Source organism: Dipodomys spectabilis, unplaced genomic scaffold, assembly GCF_019054845.1.
Source record: "Dipodomys spectabilis isolate Male_0828 unplaced genomic scaffold, ASM1905484v1 ptg000046l, whole genome shotgun sequence".
NCBI classification, from domain to species: Eukaryota; Metazoa; Chordata; class Mammalia; order Rodentia; family Heteromyidae; genus Dipodomys; species Dipodomys spectabilis.
In genome coordinates, this window is record NW_024870723.1 from 10061846 (window position 1) to 10086815 (window position 24970).

Below are 24970 nucleotides of genomic sequence, written 5' to 3' on the forward strand. Positions count from 1 at the left end.
CTGGCCCACGATGTTGCAAGTGGGATGTGTCAAAAGGTTTTTAATCTAGGTTCTATGAGCCAGTTTTAAGGAACATGCATATATATACACTGAGTACATAATAGAGAACAGCTTGGGGGTGTTGGGATCTCCTGGGAGGAAAGGATGAGAAGAGGAAAGGCAGAGATTCTAAACTCGTTATTCCCTCCTGAAATTCTGAGTACATACACATGAAAAGTGACACTTTCCTTCCCTTCCTCGGGCCCCAAAGGTCACTGAGCTGCCAAGCAGTTGATAAACGCAGTGGCTTTGCCTTGGAGTCAGGGGTTGCTGATTTGCTCCTTCCTGCTCAGCAAAATTAAAATCTAAGCCCACAGTTTAGAGGAGCCCTGAGAAGAGCACTGGAATTTCCCAGCATGCTTTAAACAGAAACAGAAGCTTGGCAGGGGAGGGAAGTGGGCCAGGCACTCCAGGTCAGTCCAAATCCAATCCTCCAAGTAATAAGCATTGACACTCATTAACACGTCTCAAGGTCCTCAAGCCAGGTCAGTAGTGAGCCTTTTCTCCTGTGGCTCCATATTTCTTTCTTTCTTTCCTTTCCTTCCTTCCTTTTTCTTTCTTCTCTCCTTCCTTCCTTTTCTTTCTTTTTCTTTTTTTTCTTTCTTTTCTTTCTCTTTCTTTTTCCCTTCCTCCCTTCCTCTCTCCCTCTCTCCTTCTCTCTCTCCTCAAAGCCAACTCACAGAATAGGCATCATTATTTTTTTTTTTTTGTCGGTCGTGGGGCTTGAACTCTGGGCCTGGGCGCTGTCCCTCAGCTCTTCAGCTCAAGCCGAGCGCTCTACCACTTGAGCTACAGCGCCACTTCCGGTTTTCTGGTGGTTTATTGGAGATAGGAGTCTCACGGTCTCTCCTGCCCGGGCTGGCTTTGAACCGCGATCCTCAGATCTCAGCCTCCTGAGTAGCTAGGATTACAGGCGTGAGCCACCAGCGCCCGGCTTAGGCATCATTATTCACATTGTATAGGACAACGAACTGAAGCTCCTAAGGTGAAATAATTTTCTCCAGGTCCCCAGGTCCCATAGTGATAAGACAGCTATTATTTGAGCTTGGGACTGTCCTGCCCAAGGCCCAGGGGCCCTTCTCTGTAGAATAACAAGGAGCTGGTACTGAGTACATACTGAGGACAGTGGCTATGTCAATTATTTCTTTTGTGATTGATATAGACTTAGAGGGTTAGATTATAATGGCAAGCAGAACCCCCAAGTAGGGCTGAGAGCTGGACACAGTAGCTGATAGCTATAATCCCAGCTACTCAAGAGGTGGAAAATTGCAGTTCAGGGCCAGGTCTGAAAAACTAGTAAAACCCTATCACCTCAACAAGCAAGCCAAGTGTGATGGCATATGTTTGTACTCTCAGCTATGTGTGAGGCAGAGGTAGGAAAATATGGTCTACAGCTGGCCCATGTAGAAAAATAAGGCTAGGCTCATCTCCCCCCAACCCCCAGCAAAACAGAGCTGGGCATGGTTTAAGTGACAGAGCACCTGATTTCAAACTACAGTACTGGAGGATGGGGAGATGGAGGTAGGGCCAGTATAATACTTTTCATCTGTGCATGCTAAACTTTTACACAATGGAATGACTAGGCTTGAATCCTAGTCCTGCTCGTTATTAGCTGTATGACTTTATCATCTAGTAAAAAGGCTGCTCCTACCAAGGCATAGGCATGTTTCCATGGGTGTAATGTAACTGGTAGTTCTAAACTGAATCCATCCAGTTTGAAACAATGAGACTTGAATTTAAGAACTTCCTGGGACTGTAAGGGGATGTGGATTCTCTAGTCTCAAAATGAGTAGGGGTCACCATGTCATAAAAGTAGGGCCTTACTCCTCCCACATAACTGCCAGTTGCAATCATTCATTCATCACAAAGTACAACAAATCCCACTCCCATCTCCACCTGCCTTTTATTTGAAATGTCAATTTTTAAAGAGTGGAGAGGTTGGAGACCCAATTTAACAAGCACACTGAAACATTGTTTATTGCCCCCATAAACATGGCTTAGTGAGAATTACGGACTTAATCAGAGCGAACTTATCTCCCGGTGAAAAGGAACACTTTAAATTTCAGAAATGGCACCTTCACTGTGAAAATCTCTTAACTTTTCAAACAAACTACAGGGGGTCTTAAACATACAGCAGTAAAGGGACAGCCATTACTGTGATTTGTCCTGCCCAGGAGCCTCTGAGCCCTTAGGGTCCACGTCACCTTTACATTCTAGGAAAAATATCTAGAAAATCATATTCCAAACACATGCCTAAAACACTCCAAAGGTCTGCAGTGGGATGTAAGACCTGTCTAGACGCTGGGGGCCGCCCATGATAAAGGACTGGAGTCACTAGAACAGGGCTGTTTACCAATGGCAATACCAAACAAACTCACCTCACCTTGCCTAGCCTCATCTCCTGGGTGTACCAAGAACCATTTGCCAAGAGAAAGATTTTGGTGATCTGCTTTTTGGAAGAGAGGTACTCCATAAATCCAAAAGGCTCCTAAGTGGTTCTTGTGGTTCTTTTTTTTTCTTTTTACAAAAAATTACTTCCGGAGGATGAGGTCCTGTGAACCCCAGCTTCCCAATCTGAGGCTTCATTAGGGCTGCTCCGATCATTGCAGGAAAGGTTTTCATGGGACACCCCATTCTGAAGAAAATGTATCAGCCTGGCTGCCAGAGGCAGGAAAGGGAGCAGATATAAAATTTTATTATTTCAATGCCCCAGTAGCAGCCAGAGGGACTTAATGAAATTGCCAAGATTTACAACCTGAAACAGCTATTGCACAGACAGATATGGTTAAGGGAGCTGTGCCCTCTGACCTTTCAACCCTTTGATCCTCACACGGCAGGTGGCCTGGAGCCCCCTCCTGGGCATCTTCCCTCTCTTCCGACACTGCCCAAACCTTGATGTGCAATAAGCATGACCTTACACAGGTGACTCTCACAGAGCTGATCACCAGCAGCTGCTGCTAATGGGATACCCAACTAGCTCTGCCTGGAGATTGTAACTTTGAGGTGGGGAAGAGAAGTGGGTATACTTCAGTGCAGGGAGCATTGAAACAAAGCTCACTGATTTGGCCCCAAGTTCAGTTGCCTAGGAAAGCACGATGTTACCAAACCTGGCCGGAAGTAGAATTATGTTGTCCTCCAATTTATACTTTAAGGTTTAAAAAAAATCACCTTTTAAAAATCACAAATCTAAAAAAAAAAAAAAAAAAAAAAATCAACCTCCAAGTCTTAAATGTATCTCTCAGAACTTCCCCAAAACCATGTGCAACAAATTTATACCAATGAAAATCAAAACAATTTTTGGAAACCTAAAATTGACTGTTTTCAGTTCCATGAAATTTCATTTAAAAAACCCCATATGCCAAAATGTCCAAATTCTCTTATTTTTAAAAATTGGGATGACTTCCAAAAATCATAGCTATCTTTTTCTTTCTCCCCCCCCTTCTAAAGCTAGAGATTGGTAATGTGCATATGTACTTATCATGCTTCATAATTTAACCCATTCGGTCAACATGAAATATTTGCAGTCAAATGTTGAAGAGAAAAGAACTAGACTGATTGTCACTGGATTTTTCAAAACTATTGGCTGTCAGGCCCCCACATTTAACATATTCTCAGGCAGCACCCAGTAGTCTAGGCAGCCCCAGTCTGTACCCTTCGGTTTTTGTCAGATTTTTTTGTACCTCTTGGCTTATGGAGGGAAGCATTTTAGGTAGGACACACAAAGCACTCCATGAGATATAGGTAATTTCCAATCACAAATAAAACTTTAGTGACTGTTGATCATACTTCAGAACTGCCTTGAGCCCATATCTATATTTCTGAGTAAACAGGATGGTAGCCCCAAGCTGCTTCTACAAAGACCTAGGCTTAGGTCATGCATGCCCAGATAAGCAGGCAAGAAAAAAAAATTCCTCCTTTTATAGCCTACATAGCATAAATCCTACTATGCAACTTTAAATTCATTTTGAACTCAGTGGAAAATCAAGTGATATATAAACAGGAGGTCTATGGATTCCAGTTTTAATTACATTTTCCTCTGTGCATGTTTAACTTTAGTATAGAGATTAGTTTATAGAGAAAGCTGGTTGGTGGAGAGGAAGAGATATAATTACTATATCACAGACTGACCACAAACTCTTAATAGGCTATCTTCTTGAAGTGCCTATTGGAAATATTATTAATAATAATATCCACCATTGAGTAATAGCCTACTAATATGCATAGCACTTAGCCATCACTCCTCGGGGGAGAGGGGACTCCATTTTGCTGATGGGGATGGAAAGGCACAAGCCCACCGAAAGTCAGTCATTTGCCCAAGTTACAGAGACAAATGATGGAGCTGGGATTCAAACTTAGACTCACTGCCTGCTCACATGCCCAGGGTCTACTCACATTTTTCTCATCAAAAGCAAAACACAAAATAACATGTAGTAATTTGTGTAGAAAATGCCAGATTTCAGCTAGCTTACACATTGCCCTGGTCCATTTAAAGACCTTCCGAATCAATTATTTTAGGTCATTAAGAGGAAGTTTAATTTGGTTGACAAACACCCCTACTGTGGTGACCTAGCATATCAACAGTAAATGCCTGATGGTCACAAACTCATACCATGAGTCCTTGAGCATGGTGTTAAACAGAACCACATGTGCCCAGATCCCAAATGGGATTTGCCTAGGCCAAGGGTACCGCTCTTCAATCATTGCTGCCATGTCTAAGCTCCCACAAGGCCTCGGTCACTCCCAAGGAGTTTATGAAAAGAAGCCACAGAGACTCACATGGGTTCCTTGAAGAAAAAGATAATTTAGAAAAAGTCAACCATTGTAAAATAAAGACTGACAGGAAGGGCAGAGTTAGGTAGAGGAGTCAGTTAGCTCTTCTGAAGAAATAGATTCTAATTCCACACTCATGTAACACTGGAAGCCACTTCTGTTTACTTACCACCTATGAGGGGAACCAATGTAGGTATGTACCAATAATATTTCCTCCATTGTCCTTCATTAAAACCTTCTATGAAATGAGGAATCTAGCCCACAAAGAAGAGAAAGACTCAAAGGAAGTAATACATCCCTGTAAAACAGGCCCCCTCCTTCTCACCATAGAGGCTGAAGTACTACACACATTGATAGATCCTTACTCAGGGCTGGGGTTAATATCTGTAATATTTGTAGTTGTTTCTAGCAAGCATGTCCCAAGAGCAGCTTTGTACAAGTGGACAGGCACATGAGTAAGTCACCTGTCCCTGTCCCTGGCTGACCTGATTCCTCTGGTCTAAGCAGACTAGGCATGAGGCAGCTAGAAGCTGAACCCAAGGCTGGAGGGAGCCATTCTATTCTGCTACAGGTCTCCTGCAGATGACTGTTCCTTCATCAGACAGGGATTTGATTCATTTAGGTATCTCTTGGTAACAATGTATAAACTCTGAATTTTCTCTAAAGTCAGTTTAACTTTGCTAAATAGGTTTTAGTAATAATGACCTGCTATGAGATGAAAGGAAAATCAAGTAACAAGCATCACGTGTTTCATTGGATTCCCCTAATAATCACTCATTTCATTCATCTTTTTCCACAGTGGATTGGGGTCTAGCATGTCTTGCAAGAGAAGTCTCTGTCATGACAAATTAGACTAGAAATGAATGACTGCAGGAGACACTTGACTCGGCCTGGGGTAATTGTTCCCTGATTACATACTACTGGGGCTTTAAGTTGTTTCAATATTAACTAATCTCAGCATTAAGACAAGTGGCATTTTAGAGTGATACACACTTTTTCGTGTGTGTGTGTGTGTGTGTGTGTGTGTGTGTGTACTATGGTCTCAACTTAGGGCCTCATGTTCTCATTTGTCCTTTTCATTCAAGGTTGATGTTCTACCTCTTGAGAACCAGTTCCAGTTTGGCTTTTTTTGCTGATTAATTAGAGATAAGAGTCTAATGGACTTTTCTACCCGGGCAGAGTAATGAGGATTACAGGAGTGAGCCACTAGTGCCCAGATGAGTGATATTCAGTTTGAAAGTAGATGTCACCATGAAAAGAGAGTGTCCATGGGGAAATCTACCAACTGAACCCAGGGCCTGAAGAGATGCAAGGTGAGTAGTGAGTTGTGCTTGAGCTCTGAATTCCCTGGTTGTGGGAGTGACTCTGCTGACTACACCACCTCATTCCAGGAAATGTAGGAAAACAGGCCACTGTCCAAACAAAGTTATATCCAGGATTTCAGGGTTTCAATGACAATTTTTTTTTTTTTTTTGGTTGTGGGGCTGGAATTCTGGGAGCTGTTCCTGAGCTCTTCAGCTCAAGGCTAGTGCTCTACCACTTGAGCCACAAAGCCACTTCCAGCTTTTTCTGCTTATGTGGTACAGAGGAATCAAACCCAGGGCCTCATGGATGCAAGGTAAGCACTTTACCACTGAGCTACCTTCCCATCCCTCAATGACAATGTTTGCCTCTAATTTTTATATAATCAATTCTATGAATGTTTCACATACTTGAAACAAGCTCTCCACATCCAATGTTCCAGTTAATCTTCACAACTCCTTGAGATGACTAACATTTTACAGATGAGAGAATGGAGCAGTATAGCATCTAAGGAAGTGTGCCCTACCACTAGTGTATTTTAATACTGGCTTTGCAGGAATCAGACTGCGGGTCCTGAGCCCTTCTTTACTCTCCTCCAAACACCAACACAGAGTGCAGATTCTGCTCAATTCTAGAGAGCCAGGCATAATCACGTAGCCTGAGGGACAGTGCAAGGAGTAGAGGCACCTTAACAAAGGAACTCAGTGCAAACAATTTCCCCTCACAGTGGCTTGGCTCTCCCATAGGCAAATGCATCTTCCATTTCTTAGCGTTTGAACAACGCTCAAGTGAAAGCAAAGTCCGCAGCATCATGTGTGGCACACTAAGCAAAAGTCCAAAAAGGTCCACCTTCTCTCCTCCTCTCCCTCTCTCACCCAAGTTCTCCCCATGCCTATACTGTAACCACCAGGTAGGACTTTTCACATGTACACTGCTTCTTTATCAAGCAGGAACAGGAATTATTTAGCGACCAACAATAAATGTCACATGGAATTTCTCTTCTTGTGAGTACACATGCCAACCACCATTTATATACGAATATAGCTATATAGCTCAGAGATTTGAATTAGCTGAACATTAACAAATGCTAACAACACCTTACTTCTGTCTGCTTGTGGAGTTTCATGAAGCAGAAAGATGATACAGTGAAAACAAGGAACACTATTCTTCACTAACTGTAAATAATATGCCTTTATATACATATAAACTATACTCACACACATATGCACATTCTCATATACAATTAAAGACTTCCTAATGTTAGGACAAATATGAAAAGAAACAAACTAGTTAAGATAGTGCTGATTCACAATAAAAAAAAAAAAACCAGAAAACTAGAAGTGGTGCTATGGCTCAAGTGGTAGAGCATGAGCCTTGAGCTGAATTGCTCAGGGACAGCTCCCAGGCCTAGAGCTCAAGCCCCACGACTGACAAAAAAAAAAAAAAGAGATCTTTCATGTGATTGTTTCTAACATATTTATAAGATTATGTCTTTGTTGCCTTGTATGTCCCTCCCCCATGGTATAACCCCTGCTTTAACTATATATGTTGGTATATGTGGAGGGGAAGGGAAAAAACAAACCGTTAAAACAGGGATACAGGAGGACCCCTTGCAACAATGAGATGTACAAGTCATTATGTCGAAAAACGAACTTTACAACTTTGGTGGAGGGACGGGGGGAGGATGCGAAGGGATGGGAAGGGGAAACAAAGGATGAGGCTACAATTCTTGATAAGAAATGTACTCATTATCTTGCCCATGTAATTGTAACCCCTCTGTACAGTATTTTCACAATAAAAAAAATAAAAATAAAGCAAAAAAAAGGTGCTGATTCAATTGTCAAAAATTCGGGTTCTTTGAAATACAAAATAAAAGAATTAGTTTTTCTTTTTCTGTAATAAGTGAATCCTGTTATTTTATGTTAAACCCCGATAATGAAGCAGACATGAACACACGCGACTTCTGCGTCCAGAGAACAAGATGAGCTTAGATTTGGCACCTGGATGCTGTGGCAGAATGGTGGCTCAGTACTGTTCCAAGCACTTGGTCTATTTGCAAAAACAAGCTTCCAGGGGCCCATAGTTAAATCTTCCTAGATAAATGGCAATGAGAAAGAGAGAGGAATGCTGGGAGCCTGGCCTGTCTCACCAAATATCCATCACTTACCTCTTGCTATTACACTGAAAGAGAGAGCTGACTGGGGGCCTGAAACTGGGTCCCTGGGTCTCACTCAACCTGTTCCCACTGCCTGGGACTACCATTTAGTATATCATATATATATATGTATATCCTTCACCTTGGGTACAAAAAAAGAATACCTGAAGCATAAAAACACTCAAAAAGCAGAGGATAAGACAACATCTAGTAAAAGCAGTACTTAAAACCTCAAAGAAAGCTGCCAGTACAAATACCTTGGCCATAGCTTGATGGCAAAGGAACCATTTAGAAGCTCAGGCTGGGGACGCTAACACATCTGAATTTTATATACACAGTTTTGGTGTGAAATTTCCTTAAGAATTACCTTGATCTTGACAAATATCAATTTACTTTATTAACATGGTTAAGCAGTTCCCAAGCCTTTTATATGGAAGGACTGGGTTTCTAATGGCCCACAAGGAGAAGGCCTGACCATGTCCCACCTCTATTTACACCCTTCAATGGCTCTCTGTTGCCCTATAAAGTTCAGGCTCTTTAATGCGGCTTACAAGGCCCTGGATGTCCTGGCCCCTCCTGCCTACTTCAGCTCCACTCTCTCCCTTCAGCTCTATGGTCCTGGAAGGCATAGAACTTCTCACAAGTCTGGAGGAACTCCCTGGCTTATACCTCATGGCTTTACAGATGCTGTCCCTGACTCCCCTAGCTTTCCTAAGTCTGATCTGCTAGCTATCAGTCCAGGCATTCTCTTCCATTAAAAAGAAAGCCCTCAACCCTCAAGATTAAAATGAGTATCTCTAATCAGAGCTTACAGCAACTCCAGTTCACCAGTAAGTTTCTAGTTGTCTGAATCTGCTCCCCACAAAACTTCAAGAAAGGTGGAGACTGTGTCATGGTCACCATTTAATATAAAACTCCTAGACAGGCCTCTCAAATCCATACTGTGCAAAGTCCTGCATCCTTTGTCCCTACTATAGGCGGTATGTTGGATATCTACAGGAGACAGCTCTCAGAGATGCAGAAAGATCTAGAATCAACATATCATGACAGTCATATTTGCCTGAAGGTGAAAACTTCTGGTTCATATGCATAGGCATAAGGTACCTATAGCTTTCAAGAAAAAGCAAGACACGCAAAAGAAAGAAAGTGGTGAGGCAAGGGTCTGGAAGTGCATCGATCAAATCCTACAAAAGTGTCATTCTTAACTTTGGTATAGTGCCTGCTGCATTGCAAATCAGGAATAAATGGAGCAGGCACAAACCAATGTTTCTCAAAATCTTTCTATAGGAAAGAGGATGATTCTTGGAATCTGAGTTTCTAAAACAAATTCAAAGCCATCAGCTTAACAATGTAAATGACTTTAAGACCATCAAATAAATAGAAACAGCAGTGACTGTTGACTTGATGAAGCTCTTTGTGTGCTAGGTATTGTGCTAGATATTTGATGTACACTGTCTCACTGGATCCGTCTAGTGATCCCATAAAAAGAACTCAGCCATTACTCTCAATTTACAAGTGAGAAAACAAGAGGCTCACAGGACAATCACCTTATCCAAGATCATCTGAGCAAGAAGTAGGACACTCTAAGCTGTACCACCTTGTTTCTGTGTGAGTGGAATTTCATTTACAAGCTTGCCTGAGCCCCTATTCAAAACTGTCACTGTTATTATCTATTGTCTTTCCCTACTCCTTCCTGATCATTCTACCACCATAAGTGACACTGCACACAAAGCATTGTTTGTGAAGCCTGAGAGGAAAATCTTCATTTACAAATAAGAGAAACACTATCTACCAGATACGACCTGGCACCTGCTACCATATATGGCACAGAAGGGGACTGCACAAATGTCTCTTGAACTAAATTGAGATCAGCTGAATGAAAGGAAATAGTCAGTGTGTAATCTGGCCATGTTTTGGGATTTCCTAGCTGCCAACTAACATGATCATTCTCTCCAAGAAGAAGTTAGGTCTATGCCAACACCCTTGGCTATCCTGCTAACTTGCCACTAGCCTCAAATTGCTTAAATGAGAGAAAGATTATCAAAAGGCAGAAGAGAGAATGATGATCAGCTATAAACATGTCACTCGCAAAGGGAAGTGGACTCTCTATAGTGACAAGGTTATCATTTAATACATGTCCATGACATCCCATTTGAGCTTGAAGACTAGAAGTAGGTCTTTTTCTCAAAATAACCTTTTTTCCAATGAGAATAGTAGATTATAATTTATATTTTTTGTGCAACAAATTTGAGTGTCATAAAAATGGTTAAAAAGTCTTCCTATGGTAGCTTTTTCTAAACTTTTATGAACATCTGCCACATTCATTTGAAGTTTAAAAAATTCTGGCACATATGCAAAGGCATAATAAGGTGCCTATAGCTTTCAAGAAAAAATAAGACAGTCAAAAATAAGCCTTTTGCTGAATTGCCAGTAGAAAAACTAGTGTAGTGAGAGGAGATGGGCCTCCCCAACTCCTTCCTTAAAGAAGTCTCTTTGGCCCCAGGTTTGTGCTTCTTCCCCAGGGTTATAGCTCATGTTCCTGTGGGAAGCCTTAAGAGAAGCGACTCTAAACCTGAAAGGCATGACACAGCCAGACCAATCCAACTGGTAAACACAATAGAAGCCTCTTAAGTCTGAGCTCAAATCCAGGCAAAGAGAACAGGAGAGAACCTTCTAAAATTTAATAGCATGTGGACTGTCTGGTGCATGTAGAAATGCTTTGTTCAGAAGGCTGGCTCAAGGGCGGGGCAACTACTATTTTTGTTTTCCTTTTGGTGCTAGTCACAAACGAGCACAGCAGAGTAAACTCAGTCAATCAATTAGGCCAAAATTTATCTTGGCTAGTGCTTCCTGACCCTCATCAATGAAAGCCCTTCAAAGGTGGACAAACAGACAGACTTGTACCTGTATTCCTAAGTGCAAAACAGTTTCAAGTTTTAGCTTCAAAAAAATATATATATATATTACTTTGTACTGTATGTTTTTCCACAAAAGGCCTTGCATTACATTGCTTATAACAATGAAAAAACTTGCCTCCCTTGTCTATGCAAATTTACGACATTTGGTTACCTGGGAGAAGTGAGGCCAGTAGGAGAGCTTCTAAATGTGCTCTGAGTGACAGCTTCCCATGCACTCACTGCACCCTTCTCAGAAAGCTGTGGCTCAGCAATACTGCTTGCTTGGTTGGCATCTGCTAAGAGTGCTGAGGCCACCACAGTGACTCCTGCTCCAGGGGATGATGAAGAGGGTCAGGGAGGCAAACGGCCATAATTCAGAGCAAGAAATTCTATATGTAAAAGAAGACCAAGGAAGCTTCTTGAAGTGTCAGAGAAGGGAAGAGCTTATCCAAGCAGACTGGCAATGCAGATCTATTCAGCCCAAGCACTGGTAACAAGCATTTCTGCAGTGATGAGGCCGAAGGCTGGGCTGCAGTGGAGAACCCATGTGGAACTTGAGGGCAGTTCACAGCAAGCATGGAAGGTGGCCTTCTACTCCATGTGGACACTGCAGACTAATCCTGCATTCATCTTTAAACCTACAGAGTAAATGCTTGGAATAGAGGGGCATTATGAGGTTATCTAATGAATGAACAAGGTTTTGCAAAGAGAAATCTAATGAAGAAGAAGTGTCAATGAGGACAGTGAGGAAAAGGGTAAGAGACACTTCAGGCACCTAGAAAGTATTTAGAGAGAATGGGTGAGGAAGAGGAGCGCTCAGCTATGCTCAGTGGGCCCCACTTTGGTGCTATTCATAGGGACTAGGGCAAGGAGTGAAGTTGCTCAGTGCTTTATGTGTATTTACACAGCTAATAAATTGCTGGGAAAAGATATACATCAAGGTGAATTTCAATTGGTTCTAGGACCAATATTCAGAGTGGGGCAGAGCACCATCAGAATCACAGTTGAGAGTCATGGACTCTGAAACATAAGCCTTAAACAAGAGGCCTGGAGGGCAGAGAGAAGACCAGTACTTTAAGGCTAGACATTTGTGAGAGTGCTGAAGGTACTGGGACACACAATGCGTCTGAAAAAGCCTGTCCTAGAGCAGCCTGGAAGGCAGGAGAAAAGGCAGGAGGGAATTGTGGACTACGATAGATCAAATAATATTCAGATGAGTGTTTCTAACTTGACAGCAACTGGCACAAAAGGTCCATTAGAAAAGCACTCTGTGTGTGTGTATGTCAGAGAGAGAGAGAGAGAGAGACAGAGACAGAGACAGAGACAGAGACAGAGAGAGAGAGAGAGAATATCGTAGCACTTGAACTTAGGGCCTAGGTAATGTCCCTGAGCTTTTCCTTGATCAAGGCTCATACTCCACCACTTGGGCCACAGTTCTGCTTCTGGCCTTTTTGGTGGCTAACTGGAGTCTCATGGACTTTCTGCCCAGGCTGATCTCTATTTGATCTGATCCTCTGATCTCAGCCTCCTGAGTAGCTAAGATTAAAGGTGTGGCCCACTGCTTAGAAAGCATTTATTTTTTAGTTTTTTAGATACATCCTCCAAAATATGTAGTCTATAAACTGGGTATTCTATATGCTTTGGGTTAGGTATGGTCCATAAAATAAGTACTGTAGGTGTTTTGAGCTGTGTATAGATCATAAAGTGAATACTGTGTTTTGGACTGGGTGTAGTACACAAATTGAGTACTGTATGTGCTCAGGACTGGGTGCAGTGCATAAACTGGGTACAGTGCATAAACTGGGTACTGTGTGTGCTTTGGGCTGAGTGCAGTCCATAAACTGGGTACTGTGTGAGTGTCAGGCTGAGTGCAGTCCATAAACTAGGTACTGTGTGTGCTTTGGGCTGAGTGCAGTCCATAAACTGGGTACTGTGTGTGCTTCGGGCTGAGTGCAGTCTGTAGACTGGGTACTGTGTGTGCTTCAGGCTGGGTGTAGTCCATAAACTGAGTACTGTATGTGCTTTGTGCTGGGTGTAGTCCATCAACGGAGTACTGTATGTGCTCAGGGCTGGGTGATGACAGGGAGGGACTGCTAACAGAATGGAGAAGCCACATGGCCATCCTGTCAAATTAGAAATTTGAGCAGATTTCTGTGGTCTATTTTGATCAAGATTCTCAATGTCAAACAAACAGGTTTTTCGATAACCAACTTGTTTCATTTTCGTAAGCACAATAGCACAGTGTGCAACAGTTAGTGGAGAAGCAGGTGGTCCTCGTCGACGTGAAATGAGGGGAACAGAAGAAGAGAAGTAGCACTTCCTTTAAGGCATACAAAGTACCACCACAGGCCGCCATAGCTGTAGCTTTTCTCTAAGAGCTCATCTCCTGTACCACTCAGCCAACCAGCCCCATCCCATTCTGCTCTTGTACAAAGGTCTACCTTGGGGTTCATGTCTACAAACTAAGTACCCTTGCAGAAAAGTCCTTTAAAATAACTGTTATCTAATTGGTACAGCCACACAGAAAGCAATCTGGCATCTGATTCCTAGCTTTGACCAAGCATTTCTACTTTAGGGATTCTATGCTAAGGAAATAAGTCAAAATGCAGATAAAGCCTTATGCATAAAGATGTTCACTAAAATGCTATTTATAACAGTGGAAAAAGTGATAAACAACCTAAGTGTCCAACAGTAGAAAATTGGTTAAGTTGTGGTATATCCAAATAATAGAAATGACAGGTAGCAAATTGTAAATGACTGAGAGTAGATAAAAACATGTAGAAATGCCATAATGTAAAGTGAAATAGACATAAAATTATATATCCCAGATCAATTATGCACATTTATAAAAATACATATTCACAGAATAAAAATGAGAATAGTAAAATGCTAACAGCAGCTCAATCTGGAATAATGCACTGTGGATAGTTTTAATTTATTTCTTCATATTTCTATATCACATTTCCTACAATGAAAATGTAATACCATTACAGTGATTTAGAATAAACATCATTATGAAAATGAATCACTTCCTTGTTCAAACTCTCATAGAACCTTCTCTTCCTGTCTCTCTGTCCCTAACTCATTCACCCTGGAAAATCCACCATCCCCAAGAAAAAGTGAAAGAGCCCTGAACACTAAGGCCAGAGAGAAGGATCTAAGTCAAATGCTCAGCTCTGTGTATCTGGGAAGGCAATGTACATGAGCTGTTGCTTCAACCTCCCTCTGGGTTGTGCATCCTGAGAATGCATTTTTCTACTTCATAAAGCAAAAGAAAACCCCATGTCAGGCAGTAGAAGGGAAAAGAAGCCAACTTACCTCCATTAAACTTAAATGGATTCCTATGAGGTAGGGCATGGGAGCACTGTGAAGAGAAACAGAGACACACAGCTGCTTTAATGTCTGTTGCTTCCGACGGAAAATTACAGATGGTTCACTATTTGGAGAGAAACTGTTTTAATAAACGTATGCACAGTTACATTTCCTTTCACAACAAAAATCCTAATATGACATTTTGTTCCCAAGCCTAGAAACTTCAGAAGAATTTCAAAATTCAGGCAGCACTGGAAACACTATGGATAACAGGAAGAGCATCAACTTCAATGTCAGTTCTCAAATAGCAGTGAGGCAACAGCACATCCTCAGTCACTTTATCTTTGAAATGGTATACCAGGCTTGACCTGGCATGCTGTTATTAGAATGAGGAAAGGAAAAAAAAATGAGGCCAGGCTCTGATGGCTCACGCTTGTCATCCTAGCTACTCAGGAGACTGAGATCTGAGGATCAGGGTTCAAAGGCAGCCCAGGCAGGAAAGTCCAGGAGACTCTTATCTCCAATAAACCACTCAGAAAACCGGAAGTAGTGCTATGGCTCATGTGGTAGAGAGCTAGCTTTGAGCTGAAGAGCTCAGGGACAGTGCCCAGGCCCAGAGTTTAAGCCCCATGACAAAAAAAAAAAAAAAAGAGCTGGGCACCAGTGGCTCAGACCTGCAATCTTAGCTACTCAGGAAGATTGCTGTTTGAAGCCAGCATGGGCAGGAAAGTTTGTGAGACTTTTGTTTTTGGTCATGGGGCTTGAACTCTGGGCCTGGGCACTATCCCTGAGCTCTTCAGCCCAAGGCTAGTGCTCTACCACTTTTGCCACAGTGCCACTTCCGGTTTTCTAGTGGTTTATTGGAGATAAGATTCTCGTGGACTTTTCTGTCTGGGCTGGCTTTGAACCCTGATCCTCAGATTTCAGCCTCCTGAGTAGCTAGGATTACAGGCGTGAGCCACCGGCACCCAGCTTGTGAGACTCTTATTTCCAATAAACTACCAAAAAGCCTGATATGGAGCCATGGCTCAAATAGTAGAATGCTAGTCTTGAGCAAAAGAAGCTCAAGGACAGTGCCAGGCCGAGTTCAAGCTCCAGTACTGGCACAAAAACAACAGTAAAGAATGAGACAAAATGTACTTCAAGTGACTAGTAGAGTTCCTGATACAAATGGGAACTGTGATTGCTAAAATTATAATGGAAATAAGTTGCAGTCCCATGATGGGCTTATTAGGTTTCAAAGAATAATTTTTTTTATTTGCTGGGCACAGTAGCTCAGGCCTGTCATTCTAGCTACGAGGGACGAGGGGATCAGGGAATCATGGTTTGAGGCCAGCTCAAGGAAAAGAAAAGATCATGAGACTCCATCTCAACCCATTGGATGAGAGTGACAGTATGTACTTGTTAGCTCAGTTACTGGGAAAGAACAATGGCTGGGCACAGTGGTGTATGCCTGTCATCTCCAAGGACTTGGAGAACCACAAGCAAGAGGATCGAAGGCCAGGCTGACCTGGACATAAAATGAAATTGGCAAAAATAGTCAAGGCAAAAGGAAGCTGGAGGTGTGGCTCAACTGGTAGTCCACTTACCTAGTAAATTGGAGGCCCTGTGTTCAATCCTCATTATTGCCAACACAAAAAGAGATGCACCTAGCTGTCCATTCTGGCTAAACAAAGTATTTGGAAAGCTGCTGGCAAACTACTCCACCCAAGTGGCAAACATGCCATTCAGTAACATTATAGTTCTTGAAACAATTGTTTCTCTCACAGAGCATCAAGTGCCCCATATCAGTCATTGAGCAAGAGGATAAGAACCTCACTGCAAAGTTTTTTTTACCTGAGTATGCTGGAGTGACCAGTTCTTCCCCTTTGTTTTCAGGGGTCTGAAATAGGGTACATATAACTATTATTATACAACTATGAATAATGCTCCCTACTAATGGAAAGTGTGTTAGTGATACATCAACACTCCCCCTCAGCCCGTTTGTGAGGCCTGAACTCTGGGCCTGGACACTGTCTCTCAGCTCTTCAGCGCTCTACCGCAGCTCCACTTCTGGTTTTCTAGTGGTTTATTGGAGATTAAGAGTTGCACTGGACTTTCCTGTCCAGGCTGGCTTTGAACCGTGATCCTCAGACCTCAGCCTCCTGAGTAGATAGGATTATAGGCGTGAGCCACAGGTACCTAACTATATCTACTCTTGAATTCACCTTTTCTAATCCACATAATCCTCCTATTTTACAAAGGAGGAAATAGACTTGAGTTTAAGTCATTTGTCTAAATCAAATGCCACAAAACCAAGTAATATCCTTGGGCTTTGAGCCCAAAGGGTGCACATTCCTTCCTTCAGGCCACACTGGCCCTAGACTATGAAGCCTACACTGCCCAGGCTCACTACCCACATCATTGCTTTCTTGAAGCAAGGAATGATTGGTGACTTTTCCAAGTGTTATAGCTTATACACGTGTTTATCTTATAAATTGTGCAGGGGTATTTTTTTTTTAGGACATTAGATAAAAGACCCTGGGCTCATAATTGGAGGATCCTCAGTGGCAGCTAGGAGAGTCAAAGTGGGCAGGCAAGGATAGTTCCTTAGAAAGAGTTTGAGGAACAAGGAAAGGTAAATAAGGAGGTAAGGAGAGGTTTTTTTATTCAATAGAATATGAAGGAGTTTAGGGACTTGTTTGTTTGGTTTTGTTTGTTTGTTTATTTTGTTTAGGAGTGTAAGTTTTATCCAGAAAGCAATGGTGAAGCAACAAAGCTTTTTAAACATCAGATGTACATTTGAAAATTGTTCAAACACTTAAAAATAGAAAGGGCACAATTCCCTCATTACTATTCAACAAATAAAATTCTTCAAGCAAAAACGATTCCCCAGAATATAAACTGTCTTAATACATATCTCAGCAGTCATGTATTTTGAAAGCCTGAAAAATAACTTGAATATTAGCAGCAATGTTTGAGGACTTTTCTTCTAGAAGACTTCTTTCTGCATTTGTTAATAGACAAAGAAAGAACTATATGTACAACTATAGTGAAAGTAGAGCTGTGCTTTTCTTTCACAAATTCTCTCCTTTTGTTTTGCCTTTATTTTTTTTTTAAGGGTGTCTGCCCAGCACATTCTCTTTGCTTCTAGGAGCAGGGAAATGCCCTGTGATATTTTTTTCCCCTTAAACTGTAAGCCATTAGCTTAGCTGCCAGCCACACAAAACCTCCAACTTCCCAGTGTGCCTGGCTCTGTTGTCCAAGTTTTTTTTCCCTTCTTCTTCAGTATATGCTGAAATGAATGTGTTTCTAATTAAGTAGCTTCAGGAACATGACAGCTTCAATGTCAAAAATACAAAGTCTAAACCCCAGCAGGAAGTCCTAAGACTGCAAATGTCTCATTGAGTGGAACCTTGCCTAATGTAATGAAAGGAGGCAGGAAGAGCACAGAATTCCAGAAAAATGGCCACTTAATGTATCCAGAAGCACAGCTAAACAGAGAATGGAAAGCTCAGATCTGTAACATTTAGCTAAACCTCAGCAGCTAGACCCCTCTTCCATGTAAGCATGCAACTTATCAGTCACCATGAGTTTCAACTAGAATTTCAGAGCTGAAATCCCAACAAACAAGTTGACATGCAGAAAAAGACATTCAAATAACTGTGAGATAAAGGTGAATACTACCTACAGCCTAAGCCCTCTGAATTTAACCATAGGCTATTACTTGGAAAAGAAATATTTTCTAGAATTTTAAATAGGCAGGTTTTAATGAAATGCTCTTTTATCTGCAATAAAAATCAACGATACCCCAAGTAGAGATTAAGCCTCATAGAAGAGGGTACGGATGGAAAAAGGGACAAAGTGGGATAGTTCTTCAGGCATCTTTAGCATTTTTAAAACCCAATAACTTCCCCAAGAGCAATTATCGTTATCACAGAAATATAGTTTCTTAGTCAACTATTGTTAGGACTACAACAGCTCTGTATTTAGAAAATATCTGAAACACATTCATTTGAAAATCATGTTTTGTATGAATGCAAGTTTGGAGAGATACCTTTCCCTGTTGTTACCATTTGCTTACAAAGCCTCAAATACTTCCAAGAATCTATGGCAATGTTACCCTGAAAATATCTAATTACAAATCCTCGGTATGGGGAGGGACTGGAAAGAAAAAGAAGCTCAGAGATTCCTTAACACCTCAGTGTGCCAAGTATGTACCTTGGTAATTCTTAGGTATGTCCTGATAACAATTCCTATTGTTAATATGCCAGAATAATTACTGAAGATTCATTATCTTGGAAAGCTCTTTTGCTCAATCAAGGCTAGCACTCTATCACTTGAGACACACACTGCTTCCTGTTTTTTGGTGGTTAACTGGAGCTGAGTCTCCCAGAATTTTCAGCCTGGGCTGGCTGCAAATCAGTATCCTCAGATCTTAGCCTCCTGCATAGCTAGAATGACAGACCAGTGCCCAGCTAGAAAAGGCAGTTTTGGAAAAAGATATCTACTAATGATTATATCATCTCAATTTTGCCTTATAAACTTTTCTAATATCAGCCAACATAAATTGTTTTATATCTTTGAAATTAATTGCATATATTTAATTGTTTTCTCATTGTCTACATCAACTCTTTCCATATTATACTACAAGTTTTGTAATTGTTAAGGACCATATAACATGCAATCAAATTAATCCTATCTCTATAGTTAGACAATAAGTCACTTCTTTTCATTAATGCAATACTGAATTGAAAATGAACAACTTCAGATGCATGAACTCCCAGACATTGAGTTAGTAAGTCAGAGGGGTTAGGCTTGTTTTTGTTTTGCTTAATATCTTGTTATATCCTTACCAACTATCTCTAAAAGGACAATGTGCAAGGACAAGAGACAGTCAAGATGTGCCTAGCACAGGGACAACATCTGGTAGACACTCAGTAAGCAACTGTCAAGTCCAGAGGGGTTCTCTCCAAGCCCAGTGTGGCTGGCACCATTGCTCCCATTCTACTCTCATTCAGAGAATGGCTTCTTGTTTATTCTTCATTCTGAAGACATCTGGTAAACTGATGATAAGGATGGTGTCAACATTCATCACTCTGCATATAGGTTTCTAATTCACAAGCACATGCTCTCAGCATCCATGTACTCTCCTGTGAGCTCTGTGGGTTTGTGCAGCACTTTCTTCAGGAGGGTGCCTCTCCTCCTTATTTTAATGTACTGGCAAGGAAACAATTGTTTGTTCTTTCTGACCACTTAGAAATTTAAAAAAAAAGTGTGTCTCACTCTAAGGCATATATTAAAAAGAAAACATAGCCAAATAAATTTAGTAAGCTAATTCTAAAAGCTTCACATTTGGAGTCCGACTCATCTGAATCATTTGTAATTCAGAGGCATCAATTTCCATGTTTTTCCAAGGACAACTCAGTAACAAAGCAAAACAATAATTCATGTCCTAAAAGTATCTTCCTGATTTAGGTCCGATTTGTTTGTTGCTCTTCTAGAAAATACAAATGCAAAGATACTTGTTTTCACTGATAGCTTCTCTCTGCCCTGAGCACTTCAGCAATCACAGCAACTTTAATTTCAATGCTGAATTATACTGCCATTTTGAAGACATTTTAAATGGCAATTAAACACATAATTAAATTAAAGCAATGATAATATTAACAGCTATAACCATATCTACACACAGGCAGATCATGACAACTGCTTCACAACTGCTGTGCAGCCGACGGTGATTGTAGGACGCCATTGTACATCTCTGAATATAAGAATAGGGTCTACTGTACTGGGCCTTTGTTCTCTGGAAATTACTGCACTCTCTGACTTCCTCAGTTACATCCTGGGAAACTGAAAGCTCCTCTTTCTTCCTGCTCCCCTACAGAGGAAAGGGATTCTGTTGCTGGTGTCAAGGCAGTGACAATATAATGACCTTTACCTGAAAGGTATCTTTATTTTGAATCCTAAGAGGGAAAGGAACTAATATTATTGAGTGACTATAACCCAGTCACTTTTATGCATTACATATATAATTCTCAAAGCAACTCTGCAAGGTAGTGTGCTATTATCTACACTTTCAGATGAGGAAACAGGTTCAGAAAGGTGAAGCAACTTGCCCAAGGTCACACAGCTAGTAAGTGGTAAAGCAATATTATAAACTAAGGGCTGTCAGTCTATGAGGCAGGCTGTACTCATATTGTCGCAGTCATACTTGATACTGAAGACAAAAGGAAAGGAGTATTAGTTTACTGAAAGGGCCTGTGTTTCTGGTATAGGTAGGTCTTACAGCTTGGGTTCATTCCTAGCAATGAACAGACTTGCATCTGGATCTGCAGATTTCTTAATGATCCTGTAGTCCCCATCCATTATGACTGCACTTCCACAATTTGTTTAATTCCTTTCCCCCAGATAACTAGAACCCTCTTAATTATGTTCCCCTGAGGTGAGCTGCTACTAATTGGAAATGAGTCAGGTGAAATAAAAGAACACTGGTGGTCTAAATACACAGCATACAGCTTCCCCAGACAAAGGTGGAGGGGGTGAAGACAGGTCTCACACTTCCTGGCAGGCAAGCCCTCTTTGACACCAGGAAGGAACACAGCCTTGGGCAGCCCAGGGATTTGAAAATCTACTGGCTCTCTTTTCTTTACCTGGGTACAAATGCACAGTTAGCATCACTACTTACACACCACAGTGCCCACCCTCCCGCCCACGGGTGCACCACCTTTTTACCCAAGTACTTTTCTCAGCAGAGGGGGGTCCACAAGTTTTCCCTCAGTTTACTATTTTTAAAGGTAAGGAAAGCTCAGAAAGAGGCCTTATTCACTTGAGCCTTTTGTTTTCTTTCTTGTTTTTGAAAAAAACCCAAAAGAATAAACACAGCTTGCCTTACAGTTTTAAATTCTGCTCCAAATAATGAAGCCTGGTCTTGTGAGGGAGGTCAAAGGACAAAAGAACAGGAGAAAGAACAAAGAAGATGTAACACATCTTGTTGGGAACAAAATGTGGCTTTGGCCTTCCTGAAGGTTACAGAGAGGTGCTCCTAGGCTAATATGGTGACCAGTGTGGCAGTAGGAGTAACAAGCAGCTGCCAACCACTAGCTGTGTGCTTGCCTCATGTCATTGCCTGCCAAGGCTGCTAGACATGTTCTCCCTGGGTCCTCAGTGTGGAGGAACCACAGTGCAGATGAAGAAGCCCAGAAAATGAGTAACTCATCTGAGGTTATGCAGATCACAGCAGAGCAAAGACTAGAGCCCACACCCACCACACTGAGGTAACAAGCTCAAAATTTTCCAGGAGAGCAGCATTCAAATGGCCAAAGAAGGAGAAGAGCAAAAGGAGATTAGCTTTTTCTAGTCTACTCAGAAGGCCACAGGAAGGCCTAGAGTCCTCACCTTCTAGAGGATTATCTTCACTGCTCTGTCCACTCCAGGTATTATCTTGTTCTATATGACCTCTGAGATCTTAGTTACATGATATACCTACAGACCTCAGTCCCACTTCCTTAATGCCCCATTGAACCCATGCTGCCCACTTCTCATATGGCACCAGTGGTTGCTTATACCTCCCTTCCTTCAGGCTTTGGTCTGGATGACCCACTGGGCACAAAGCTGGGACAGAGTTGCACCATTCCATATTTAACACAAGCTAGACACCCTACTCAAGGCTTTAGTTATCTGACCTCAGGGAATCCTCAAATAATCCAACTGGTATTTTATTTTTCCCCTCATGAAAAAAGTTGTTCTGAGAAATTTGTTCAAAGTTTCCCTCTTAACAGCAACTCCAGCCCAAACTCTCCCGCAATGTTTCTTATACTGCTCTTATTTAATAGTGACTTCTCTGGACCATTATGCTACATTTAGCAAAAGATAATTATTTGATAATTATACTAATAAAAAAAACTTCAACAGCTAGTAGATCCATCAGAATAAAACTATGCTTGCTTCACTAGCTGGGACTGATTCTTTTTTGTTCTAAGCAATTCATATGAATATATTCAGTGTAGTCCCTAAAGTAGGGAAAGAATTAGAGGCAAAAGAAAAAAAAAACAATAAAGTCAATACTTGAGTGTCATGCTTCGACATCTACTGATGGCCACAAATTGGGCTCTGAGCCCTCTGGCTGCCAAACCCAAAGAGATATGAGATCATAAGATGACCTGCAGAATCCACAGAGAAAAATAAACTACAGTCGACCCTCATACCCACAGGTTCTGTGTCCATAGATTCAACCAACGGTGGATCAAAAATACTCTAAAAATAAAATTCTAGAAAGTTCCAAAAAAGGAAAACTTGAATTTGCTGCATACTGAGCACTATGTAGCACCTCCAGCTGTGGCCTCTCACCACTTCATAGACCACCCCCAGCCTCTCTCTAGCACACATTGTCTGAGCAGTGCTTGCAGGGCATCCCATTCAAATATCGTGTTCCTAGGCTTGCTGACAGTTGTTTCAATGCTGCTTTATTTCATCATTATTCCCTAAACAATACACAGTAACTATTTACAATGCATTACATTGCATTAGGTGTAAGTAATATAGAGATGATTTAAAGCATAGAGGAGGATATGATATGCGCAGGGTTATATACAACTATTGTAATGTCTTACATAATGAAATTGAACATCTTCTATGGATTTTGCTACCTGTGGGGGCTCTGAAACGGAGAGAACTACTAGTCAGAAGCTTGAATTTTAAAAAGGCTGGAGGGTGACTTATCATATGCTGGTCAGTCAACTAGTATTACTATGTATAAGGCACAATATCGGGCTGGGGAAAGAGGAAAGAAAATAGATTTGGTCTCTGCCTATTTGGAGCCTACTAGCAGCAGATGAAATAAGTACATTACTCTATGTGCACACACTGCTGCAACAAGGAGACTCATGGGTGCTGTGGTATACAAGACAGGAAGGCCTAAGGTGACCTCATTTCATCTTCACAGCAATCTTGAAGGCTTATCTCTGTAGCTTACAAAGGAATCTATAGCTCAAGAGGTTAAGTGACTTGACAAGTCATAAGGCTGGTGAGAGGCACATAACAGGGCTTGAAAAGTACAATTGGTGTGAAGGCTATCAATTAAACTTTTCTTTGGGGAAATGGTATTTAATTTCTTTCCTTGTTTTCCATCCAGCACTCTCTAATTTTTGAGCAATAGCAGAGAATGAGCACCTGTAAGACCAGTAATAACTCTAGATTGGGTAAGGAAGTGAAGATCACCTGTTTCTGTGTGTAGTTTCACATGGCCAGAGCACAAGGAAGGCTTCTGACAGCAGAAGGGGAGCTCAGTGTGAGTTGAGTTGGATGCTGGGGATGACTGCTAATGCAAGACACATGTATATCACTGGTACTCATCAGTGAAAGCAAGCAGAGAGAGGACATTGTCCGAGTGTGGCTCTAAAGCTCCACAGGGTAACCAGTGAAGGAGGGGGGACAGATGCCTTCCAGAGACTAAGCCACTTGTCCTAACTGAAATGAACCTAAGTTACAAAGATAATGCCTGGGTGAAAACCTGGAAAGGTCAACATCAAAGCCTGAAGTAGGCCGCCCTTTTGTGACTCCTCAGTCTACTGGAAGGAGACAGACTCAGAAAACATCAGGAGGGACTCCATGGCTGAGACCACTGCAGCAGGAGAAGTTAATCATACAGTAAAGGTCAGGAGACAGAGTTCTCTGAGGCCACAGAGAATTCAACCAGAACCATAATAGCCAGAACTAGGTGCAAAAAAGCAAAAACAACACACACACACACACACACACACACACACACACACACAACAAAAACACACACACAAAAAAAACAAAAAACAACCTCCTCCCTGCCCCCAACAAACTCAGACTGAGATTCACCAGCAGTCCCGGAGCTCCTTCTAGAAATGCAGAAATGAATTAGGTGCAAAACAAATGAGAAGAAACAAAGAGAAAGAGGTCTATAGAGGAATAAATAAAGAACATTCGATGTAACTGGTAATAATAAGAAAAGATTTTCTCTTTCTTTTTCCAGTACAAAGATGTCACATATGCCAAGAATGCTTAGCATCCATTAACCTTTTTTGCCTAGGTTCTCAGTTCAAATGTTCAAAGGAAAGAGCCTAGCACCACGATAGTGCTTCACACATTTTTCCTGGTGCCAGAAACTGAGAGAGGCAAGAATACTTGTCTGAAAATCCCTGGCATGAGGTGACTTGCTCCAGTGCTGCTGCCTTCTGGAATATTGGATGTTTTTATGGTCTGTGGCTCCTAACTTACAGTGACCTATGGTTCCCAATACATAGTTAGAATGCCTTTGTTGGGGAGACTACTACACTGTACCTCAGAAGTTCTAGAGTTTTCTAAGGATTGTATATCTAAGCCAGGCTGCAGGCCAGAGAGGACTGAGGAATTACATACATAATATGTATCAGAAATTGGGCAAGACAGCAGAAGGTAAAGCATGGAGGCTGGTCAGAAACTGGGGCTGGAGATAAGCTGCTTCTACCTTACAAGCAGAAAGCAGGCAGGGAGTAGGTCACCCTTT

General features: G+C 41.6%; 1 protein-coding gene across 1 annotated transcript in view; it reads right to left on the bottom strand.

Annotated features, from left to right (window-relative positions):
- Positions 1–24970, bottom strand: part of Dennd1a (DENN domain containing 1A) — a 480539-nt gene that overhangs the window by 173341 nt on the left and 282228 nt on the right. Inside the window, 1 exon segment of the mRNA XM_042678648.1 lies at positions 14482–14527. Coding sequence (XP_042534582.1) covers positions 14482–14527 — 46 coding nt within the window.